This window comes from Prosopis cineraria, unplaced genomic scaffold (genome assembly GCF_029017545.1).
Source record: "Prosopis cineraria cultivar Desert tree isolate PC_DT_omini unplaced genomic scaffold, ASM2901754v1 PC591, whole genome shotgun sequence".
Lineage (NCBI taxonomy): Eukaryota > Viridiplantae > Streptophyta > Magnoliopsida > Fabales > Fabaceae > Prosopis > Prosopis cineraria.
Window position 1 is genome coordinate 14,503 of NW_026555916.1, and position 11,132 is coordinate 25,634.

At 33.6% G+C, this 11,132-nt stretch overlaps 1 protein-coding gene across 3 annotated transcripts; it reads right to left on the minus strand.

Moving 5' to 3' along the window:
- Positions 1-4,046: 4,046 nt before the first annotated feature.
- On the minus strand, positions 4,047-7,586 carry LOC129297694 (U-box domain-containing protein 9-like). Of its 3 annotated transcripts, none has more exons than XM_054936044.1 (2): positions 6,946-7,586; positions 4,047-6,113 (listed from the first exon to the last, which is right to left on the minus strand). In XM_054936044.1, exons 1-2 carry the CDS (start codon positions 7,234-7,236, stop codon positions 5,037-5,039), a joined length of 1,368 nt encoding a protein of 455 aa, XP_054792019.1. In that variant the 5' UTR covers positions 7,237-7,586; the 3' UTR covers positions 4,047-5,036. The 3 variants fall into 3 exon arrangements, with proteins under 3 accessions (XP_054792019.1, XP_054792021.1, XP_054792020.1); XM_054936046.1 differs by having other exon boundaries at positions 4,047-6,202; positions 6,946-7,085; XM_054936045.1 differs by having other exon boundaries at positions 4,047-6,539; positions 6,946-6,961.
- Between the last annotated feature and the right edge of the window lie 3,546 nt (positions 7,587-11,132).

The window sequence follows — 11,132 nt, forward strand, 5'->3', positions numbered from 1 at the left end:
TATAGGTATGTCTATTTAGTTTATAATAAAAGTAAGCCATTAGTGCCTTTAAAAAATATAAAGTAAAAGTAGAAAAATAAATTAGGAAGCTAGTTAAGATCATGAGTTCAGATATAGGGGGTAAATATTATAGAAGATACACAAGTGAAGGACAAGTGTTGGCTCCATTTGCAAAATTTCTTCTAGAGCATGGCATAGTTGCTCAATATACCATTCGTAGCTTGCTTGATATGAATGGTGTAACTGAAAGAAGAAATAGGACCTTAGTTGAAATGGTTAAGAACATAATGAGTGGTTCCAAACTTCTAATTTTATTATAAAGGGAAACACTCAAGACAGCAACATACGTTTTGAACATGCTTCCAACTAAGGCAGTGTCAAAAACACCCTTTGAAATATTGAAAGAATGGAAACCAAGTTTAAATCACTTAAGGATAAGGGGTTATCTTAAAGAGACAAGAGTGTATAACCCATAAGAAAAGAAGTTGGATCCTAGGATAATGACAACATATTTTATTGGTTATGCTGAGAGGTCTAAAGGATATAAATTTTATTGTCCTCTACCCTTAACAAAATTTTATTGTCAAAAACACCCTTTGAAATCTTGAAACAATGGAAACTAAGTTTAAATCACTTAAGGGTAGGGGGTTATCTTGAGGAGACAAGAGTGTATAACCCATAAGAAAAAAAGTTGGATCCTAGGATAATGACAACATATTTTGTTGCTTATGCTGAGAGATCTAAAGGATATAAATTTTATTGTCCTCTACCCTTAACAAAATTCTTAGAATCTAGGAATGCTAAATTTTTTTGAGAATGATGTGATTAGTAGGAATGATCACTTAAATGAAGATCAGAGAGCAAAATCACTAGCATTAATGGTGAAGGGACTTCAATGATTAATGACTCTTATCAAGTTAGAGTTGTCATAGATCATGATGTAGTTCCTAAAATTCAAATTGATGATGCTGGACATTAGAAAGAATATATATTAACAAACCTATCACACATACAAAACCATAACAAGATGTAATGGAAAATGTTCTTAACAAGTGACTTAACCTAACTCAAGAAGTTGGGTTAAGTAAATTGAAGAGAGAAAGAAGAAGACTAACATCACTAGATGTTCGCCTAATGTATCTTATTGAAGCTAATAATGGCATGAGCATTGAAACTGATCCATTAACATTTACTCAAACTATGAAAAGTGTAAACTCTAAATCACGATATGATATTATGATTGATGAAATGAACTTTATGGTGAGCAACCTTGTTTAGGAACTTGTGAAGTTACCTGGTGGGTCAAAGGCCATTGGCTATAAATAGGTTGTTAAAACCAAAAGGTACTCATGATGTAACATTGATCCTTACAAGGCTAGGTTGGTTTCCAAAAAGGGTTCACTCGAGTAAGAGTTAACTATAAAGAAACTTTTTCTCCTATATCAATGAAAGACTCATTGTGTGTTATCATGGCATTGGTTTCTCACTTTAATTTAGAGTTATACTAGATGGATGTGAAGATTGCCTTTCTTAATAGTGACCTTAAGTAAGAAGTCTACATGAAACAGCCCAAGGGATTTGTCTCAAAAGGAAAAGATGATTTAGTTTGCAAGTTAAAGAAATCAATTTATGGTTTGAAACAAGCTTCTTGTTAGTAGTACTTAAAGTTATATGAAGTGATCACATCATGGATAAATGTATATACCATATGAGAGTAAGATCATATTCTTGATTTTATATGTGAATGACATATTGCTTGTAACTAATGATTTGAGACTTTTATGAGATGTGGAATGATTTTTGTTCAAGAGTTTTGAAATGAAGGACATAGATGAGGCATCATATGTCATTGGCATAAAGATATTAAGAGATAGAACTCAAGATGTTTTAGGTCTATCTTAGGAAGCCTATATCAATAAGGTTTTTGAATGATTCAGAATGAGAAACTGATCATCTAAAGACTAAAGTAGCTCCTACTGAAAAGGAAAATAAATTTAATCTCAATTAATGACCTAAGGATGAGATAAAGAAAAAGGAGGTAGAAAAGATCCTATATGCCTTAGCAATAGGAAGCTTAATATATGCTTAAATTTGCATAAGACTTGACATTGCTTTTGACATAGGTATTCAGGGAAGATACCAAACTAACTTGAGGTCAACATATTGGACAACTAGAAAGAAGGTTATGAGGTGCCTATAAGGTACCAAGGAATATATGCTTATATATAGAAGGATAGAAAGTCTTAAAGTGATTGGGTACTTGAAAGGCAAGCTCACAGGTAATTTAGTTGAGAAATTTCATTGCTGGGCTAAGGATTATAGATTTAGTCTCAAAGCTAATTAGAATGTATTGTGATAACATAGCAACAGTGGCCGCAGCCGATAATAAGAGGAATGGAAGTTAAAGCAAGCACGTTAAATTAAAGTTCCTATTCTTAAAAGAAAGGGTTAAGAATGGCCAACTTATGGTTGAGCACATCAATACTAAGGCAATGCTAGATGATCCTTTAACTAAAGGGATGCAATTGAAGGAATTCATTTCACATGTACCTTAAATGGGAATTAAGCCTTCACTTGTTTAGTCAACGCACATGTGGCAATGGGATTTATTTTAATTTTGTGGTTTATCTTCTATATTTAATTGTATGTATATCTTTGGTGTTGAGAGAATGATGGACATTAAAGTAGGAATTGAATGAAAATTTTATTCATTAAATTTGACCAGTAAAGTAAGGGGTACTACCTATCATACATGGAAGGTAATACTCGCTCAATGAGGACTTGTCGCCATGATTTTGGTTGTATAACCTTAGTAAACTTTGTTGAGTCACCTGATATGTGATACTTTGATTAAGTGAGAGAATATTAGATATTTTGTTGTTGTTGTTGTTGTTATTATTATATCAATTATATTTTATTTGATATGAGTCTAACGTTTTGGATGTCATTAATTAATAGGATATTATCTAGATAATAAAATATTCTAATTGTGGCCCGAAAATAATTAGTTGATTACATTTAGATTCTGATTCTATCTCAGTCTAATTAATTAGATTAGATGACCTAATGGTGGGTTATAAATATGGATTATTAGATTGGGCTATGTGCGGTTAATTGAGATAACCATTATGCTTTTTGAGAGTTTATTGGCTAGTAAAGGCTATTCATTAGTTGTAATCACTGCACCTTACTGCTTAGTTAGAAGAATCCCTTCACCATATGTCTCTATTGATTAGGTATGTTAAGTTTTAGTTGTTATTCTAAATCTAGTGGGTTTGTCATTTGACTCCAAGTTATCTAACATAGGTAGCATATAATTAGAAATATGTTTTAAAACTATGAATGATTTAAACTTAATCCTGCTACAAAATCAGAAATAGACGTCTCCATTGATTCAAAATCTAATCTCATTTTTAATGCTTCAAAAATTGGCTATGTTAATTAAGTAGTAGAAGCACGTGTTGTAAGTGGTAGATGAAAAGGGGAAGGCTTGAGGCCCGTTATTTCTTGTGGGCTGCAAAGCTCATGGTGACACTGACGGCCCGGCCACGTCTGCTTCGTCTTGGTCGTCACTCCTGCTTCGTCTTGGTCGTCATTCTCCCGATCCTTCCCCTTATTCCCTTTCAACTCCCATATTCTTCCTCTCTCTCTTTTTTTTTTGTCCTTTTTAGTATGTTTTACTTTAAAAAACCATAATCCTTCTTTGCTTCTAGAATCTACTGCTCCGTAACACGTCACATACAATACTCAAGCGGGGTCGACTCTCGAACTGAAATAGCTTTCTCAATTTTTTTTTAATGTATTTACACAAATTCAAACCCCATAACCTTGTATTAAAGCAGTCGTAATTCTTTTGATTATAAGCAACGCTTGTTAGTACAATTTACTTTGCCTTCACAGACCTGGATTCATTTTTCTTCGTTTTAAATATATATAAAGAATAATTCATTAGCAACTACTCTTTTTTAATAACTTTATGTCATTAAAATATAATGGTAATTTAAGCTTTGATCCTCCAATTTTAAACTCTTTTATATTGCACAATATTTAAAAAAGAAATCAGATTATTCAAGGATAACAGAGTGTGGTTTGTTAGCTATAATGCTACATCTCAAGTGAAAACATCATATCAAGAAACTTGGGGCTTGCTTCAATCTGGACTGCCTCCTCCCCACAGTACTGGGGCTTCCTCCCCCTTCATCCATCTATTAATAATACATTAATAAACAGTTGTTACCGCCATTCAGTAAGCGCGTGCCACTCTCTTATTTTCATATGACCAAAACAAACCAGCCTTGGAAGTGATGCTTGAACTGATAGAAGAAGAGGTGGGTTGATGCATCGGCGAGATTCTGAATACTCTCGGGCGGGTGTAGAACCACCACCTACGTGTACAAACACAGAGAAACACACAAAAAAGACGCTTTCATTTATCATAATTCCAATATCAAATAAGCGGTGCGGAGTATGTGACCTCCTAGCTACGGGCCATCCACTCGCTTGTGTCGGTCTCGTAATGGAAGAACCGGAACAAACGAAAGCAGAAATGGTGTGCCGACACTATGAATAAAGGTTGGCTTCCAAACAAAGCAAAAGAAAGGCCCAACCGTCCATCTCCTATCCTCTCTTCCATCACATCAACAACGCCACAAAGTCGCAAATAATAGCACCACCACCAAATTGCTATCCCAACAATTATCATTGCTCTGTCTGCTACCTCACACCCAAACAAATTTAAAATTAATTCGAATGCCAACACAACCATCACGGGCAGCCCGGTGCGAACAGATGAGACATCCCAGGAATAGGACCTTTGGTTTGCATTCTATGGCAAAGAGGAGCAAAGGGATTTTTCTTTTTCCATTTAAATGCCAATGCTTCGTTGCTTAAAAATATAGCATGTTAAATGCAGGTAATGTTCTCTACATAAAAACTTCACCTCGTCACTTACAGCCACGTCAGAAGACCTGTACAGAAGAACATGGGACATTTATTTACAAAGAGGTGATCTGGAATTTCGAAGGTCTTACTTCAAACTAAGCCGTGTGTGTTAAGGTGGGAGATCTATTTAGCCTCTGAAGAATCCCATTAGCCTTCCTTTTGGCCCTTGAAGTCCCACATTGTGCGAGTTCGGAAAGTGTGCCCTTGGCCTTTTCTTCTTCTCTTATTTCCTTCCATTTTGTTCTATCAGTAAGACAGATTGTGTATAGGATTGCAACACAATTTTCCTTGCAGCTTTCGGAGGTGCTCTCCCGTATAATACTGAGCAACAAGGGGACAACACCAAGATCGCTCATTTCTTCAACAGCCTTTGGATGGCTAGACAGGAGCGCCAGTATAGCCAACAACTCATCAACTAGAACACGGTTCACGATCTTGTTCAGGATAACTGGGACAGCTCCTTCTCGAACAGTCCTTCCTTTATTTTCATGCACCAAACATAGGCTGAATATCGCAGAGGCAGCATCCTTCAAGGCCAGTGGATGTCCCTCCTCTAAAAGCTCAATTAAATGTTTGATGGCCCCCGAGTTTCCAATGATGCTCTTGTTTGAATCAAGTGCTGATAATGTGAAAATAGCTGCCGCAGCATTACTTCTTGTTTGGATGGTTCCAAATTTTAAGGACTCAATCAGCAGAGGGATAACCATAGGACTCTCAGCAAACATTTTCTTATTATCATCATGAATGGAGAGATTTAGAACAGTAGTGATCAAGTCCTCGTGAAGGTCAGGAGGGATATAAGACGTACCGGGGGACAATGGACTGAGCAACTGTAATATCACATCGCTGGACTCGTTAAAAAGGATTCGAAATGAGGGCATTCGCTTTGTTAATAGCCGGAGCTCTTTTGCAGCTGCTTTCTGATCAGAAATAGACATCGACAATTTCTTGAGCAATGAATTTAAATGGCTTCTGTCTGCACCAGTTATTACTTCATCAATGTCCTGGACAAGCTTAGGCAATTCAACTCCGTTCTCTTCGCACCAATGTGAAATCATGTCACGGACCAGATGATTTGGAGTAAGGATGGAGTGAGAAAGGACTTGCTGTGTTTGAGGGCATGTCCTGTGGCCTTCATTTAACCATCTTTGGATAAATGGCCGATCATAAGTCTGCAACATAAAAACATGAATTAAGGAACACTATAATGAGTAACTATGTCCATACTGCTCTCTTCTTCTATTCCTTCCATTTTCCACTCCTACAAAGCACACAAGTGAAAAACTTTTAGAAGCACGGATGGAACATCACTAAAAGAAGCTAGTGCTGATAGCAGCATCAACTCCCTACTAACAATAATAATGTTAACGATCTTTTGCTGCCACTATTTCCTTCACCAGAAGAAATCACATCACATGAAACTGAATCTCTATCTCAAACATGCAGGACTTACAAGAGCTCAACAAAAAATATATTTATATTCCCTTATATTAACCCCTTGATCCATCAAAAGAGAAATTTTCGAAAGAGCGAAACGGTTTGGACCACCCAATCAAAGATTAAAGCCTGCAGTTTGAACAGCTCTGTTGTCTTCAGTTCTGTAAAAGCCATATTAAAACGCACAATAGTAGAATTATCGGCAAAAGAAAACACAAGCATTTTGCCAAAGATGAGTATTGATATAAATGTTCAATCGATAATCACGTGAAAAAAGCAATCGCATCAGCGAAAACAATTTATACAGAGATTCCATGTCCATTCACTTCGTCAGGCAAGAAGTGAGCACAGGACTCAGAAAATTAAAAGTCACCGCGTGATTGCCAGCAGAGACCAAATTCATAAGAAATTATACAAAAACGCAGATTTCCGAAAAGACATGAACTAGTAACCCTCTGATTCTTGAGAGTCTTGTACATTTAACTCGCACGAACGCACCGAAGAGGTGGGTAATCCACAGGATTAGGATGGGAAAATGATAAGAAACCGGGAGATTTAAAATATAACCTGTCCGGTGGCCAGGATAACAGGATCACTCATTAGCTCTTGAGATATGGGGCATCGAAATTCGGGGGGAATAGACAAATCATCGAATTTCTGAGGGAAGGAGCCGGTAGATTTACATTTCAAATCCTTGAGAGCAGAAAGAGTCGTGATAGCTTCGTCTAGTCTGGCCAGCGGGAAATCCTCGGCGTCCAGGATAATATTGACGAGCCCCCGCAACTTTTGTTTCAAATCCAAAGCCTTTGCATGGGGAAACAGGGTCGAGTCGTAATCAGAGACGCCTATCTTTGCCATAGTGAGAAGAAAGCAAAGGGGATGAGGAAAAGGGAAGAGATGATGAAGGATGGAGGAACTAAAGGGGAAGAGCAGGGAAAATAGAGAGGGAGGGCAGGTCGTGCTTCATTATCTTGCTGCTCGGTTTGTGTTTGCTTGCTGGATTGCAACTTCTCCGATGCTAGAAAATAGCCCAGAAGCAGCAGCATAACGAGTTGGATTTGGGACTCCTCTTCTTTCGAACCAGCTCGTTGCGTTTGCGTACAAAGCCATCGCAGCCACTCACGGATATGCATATGCCATTGGCGTGCTATGCAATTCTTTCTTTATTTATCCCTCTAGAATTCTTCCTTCACACCCGCTTGATTTCGGATTTGTCTCTAGCGTGATGGTTTTTTCAGTGGATAACGTAAATATTCTGGTAAGTGCTCTTTCGGTAAGACATGCTTCTAAAACCCTGAAGCTAAACACGTTCTCGGGCCAGCTCATCAAATTTTTTTGCTTTACCCAGAAAAAATTAACCACTTTCAAGTTTTCTTAAATAAGCTTGTTTTTTTTAATTATCAAAACGATAACATTAAATTTGAATTTTTCTTTTGTAATATGAGAAGACATTTAAATCAATATGTAATATAGAATTTACAAGTCATAACAAGCACAGAAATGCTACGGATTTAAATTTTAAAAAATTGTGATTTTGTGGAACTATGTTTTTATAATATTTCTCCACAAATGAAATTATTTAAATGGTAGAAAAATAAGTTAAATAATTTTTGGAATTTTGAATTGTTCCTTCTTCCATGTGCTGAAGGAAAAAAATGAAAAATATAAAAATATTACTGATTTGATTAGAAAAAGCATTTTAAGTATATACATTTGAATTGGTGCGAAAAAAAAAGTATACACATTTAAATGCCTAAATTTTCTTATGATAATTTCAACAAAATTTATATATGTATAGTATATTGCATAGAAGAGATATATATATATATATATATATTCATGAGTTAAAATTGTGAGAAATCTAGGCAACTGGAATGAATGGATTATCAATATGATTTCGTAGAGCCACTTAATTAAGTTGAATGAGCTGGGCCATATTGAAGCCCCCAGCATGCAGCAATGCGTTGATTTTTTTTTTTTTTTTTTTTTACTTTTTGCGATGTTGACTGTCAATGAGCATGTTTGGGTTTTGGAGAATGTGTTTTGTCTGGAGTGTATATAGAATTGGAAGGGTTTGATTATTACCCCTGATTAGGAGTTCGTATTTTTCTTTTTTTAACTTCGTCCTTCTTTAATATTAATCGTTAACTATTTGATTCTCATTATTACTTTTTTTGGACAAGTAATTTTGAAACATTCTCAAAAGAATATTTTAAGTAAAAAAAATAAAATTAATCATCCTCAAAGATTTGTAAAATGTCTTACATATTAAAACACAAGACTGAAAAAACAAAAAACAAAAAACTCTTATAATAGAAAACAGACAGGGTATATAGGAGTTTAGAAAACATGAAAGGTACATCAGGGACTCAGCATCAATATATGCTCTCGCTCGCTCGCCAATAGCCCTTCTAGGCCTTGGTTTGGCTACCTCCCTCACTACATCATCAAATAATATTTATAAATTGGAGCAACTTTCTTACTTAATTGATTAGTTTTTTAGACTTATATTCATGATATTGATACTTTTATTAAGTGATTAGTATTATAAAAAAAACTATTTATAAAAAGTTTTGACAAGCAAGAGACTTGATGAAATTTTACAAGATAAAGTTATCAAAGATATCGGCTCTTGAACAAGGTGATATTGTCATAAATCTCACACTGAAAAGCTTCACAAGTTGAGGGGGGGTTTGAGTTCAAAGAATTCTCCCACCTATTAGGTTAATTTTTTCAGATGAGTTATAAAAACATTGACTTTTGAATGGGATGATATTATTATAAGTTTCATATCGAGAGCTTCACAGATTAAGAAAAGTTTATAAATTTAAAAAATTCTCCCACCTAATAGATTGGTTTTTTGATGAGCTTTCCCTTTAAATTTTACTCACAACATTGTAACGTTCTTTTCTAACATATGAAAGATCATTCAAATACGTGCAGCAGGCGAATAAGGCTGAAGACTAGCTTCCTCCTAGGAGCTCATGGCATTGAATGAAAATTTCGTACGTTCATGATCCACCTTAGCATTGTAAAATGCTTGTTTGTCATTTTTTGTTTTGTATGAACCTTTTTGCCATCTCTCTGGTCTTTGGATGAAAAAAAATGTGAATCTAAAGCGCAGGGGAAATGAGAATGACATGGACTGAAGGATAATAATACTACAAAAAGCTCTTCAACTTGCGGAATGAAAATTAATGTCTTTTTTCCCTTTAAAAAAAAGCCTATGGACCAAAATGCCCTTTCTCGATTGAAAATAAAGTAACCTTTAGGAATTAATGGCCTAATGTAAATTCAATTGTAATACACAACTTTTTTATATTGTTGTGTAATTTGAATTTTAAAATCCAAAAGTTGAATTTCAAAAACAAGAATAATGCAACTGTAAATCATAAAAGCCTACTTACAATTAAGCTTTCGATTTTTACAAATAACTAAATAAGAATCTAATTTTCATAGGTCTTCCCAACCGTGTAGTGAATGTAGTTCAAATCCTGTTTGAATTGAAAAATTTAGATTTAAATTTTAAATTAAAAATTTATATATTTAAAATCCTTTCTTACTTTAGTGTGAAAAGCGTTTAAATTTTAAAAAACTAGAAAAAAGAAAATGAGAAATGAAAAGAAGAGAACAAGAGGTTCTCTCCTAATGATGCATTAACCTATACACTATCACTTCAAAGATGCGCTGTGAGGGGACATGGCATGTGATGAGACCATCACTTGTACTGAAACCAACATACTGCCCCTTTTTAATGAGTTCAGCCTTGCGAGTCCACAGTGTTTCCCTGGAAAACGAATTAAAAATTGGTAGAATTATAGTTAAGTCTTTGGCAATTTTTTTTAAATAAATTATAAATGTTAGTTTAGATAGTCATAAACAAGATCTAAAATTTACATTTCAAACTAGAATATTTTATCAGCGATTAAAATTTCTAAAATTAATGTCAACTCACTCTTCTAGAAAACATTTATTGATGATCTATTTGTCATTAATTTTTTTATCTGCCTATTTGGATAGAAAAATTAATCGATTTTAGAGGCAAAATCACTGTTGAAATGAAAATTATCCAAACACCAAAACTTTGTGCTAATCGATTATGAAGCCATTAATGATTATTCAAATAAGCTATAGGTAATTATACCATTAGATTAGAATGTTAATTATTTATCAAAGATGACCTGCCTGATTTTAATTTTGTGCATAATGAAAGAAAAGATAAAATAAAGCATGAGAAAGATCATCACATTGATGGCTACTTACCTTTATCATTATCCATAACATTTTTATCAGATATGACTTATATTCATAATGTTATTAAAAATCAACTTTTATATTATCATTTTTATTCATTATTGTTAAATTAATATTTAATATTTAAGAATTAAATTTTTTTCTTTTATTAAATTTATTTAAACTGAAATATATTAAGTTACTTATTTACGTAAATTAAAATATTAATATTAATATAATTTAAATTTTTATAATTAATCAGATATATAATTTAAATAATATATTTTACTTCTTAAATAAAATTTAAAAAATTTAATAATATTATATACAAATTTATTGATAATTTAATTTTAAAAAGTAATGTTTTTTATAATAATTTACACAATTAAAATTAATTTTGACTAAATTATTTGAACATTTTTAATTTTGTTAATTAATTTCAAAAAACAATATCCAAAGATATTATATTATAATATAATCAATTATAATTAAAATTAATTATATTAATTAATTATTTTTAT

Coding starts and splice junctions, on each gene's coding strand:
- LOC129297694 (XM_054936044.1), bottom strand. CDS start 7,236: ATGGCAAAGATAGGCGTCTCTGATTACGACTCGACCCTGTTTCCCCAT. Junction 6,114..6,945: donor TTATCCTGGCCACCGGACAG/GTTATATTTTAA, acceptor TTTATGTTGCAG/ACTTATGATCGGCCATTTAT.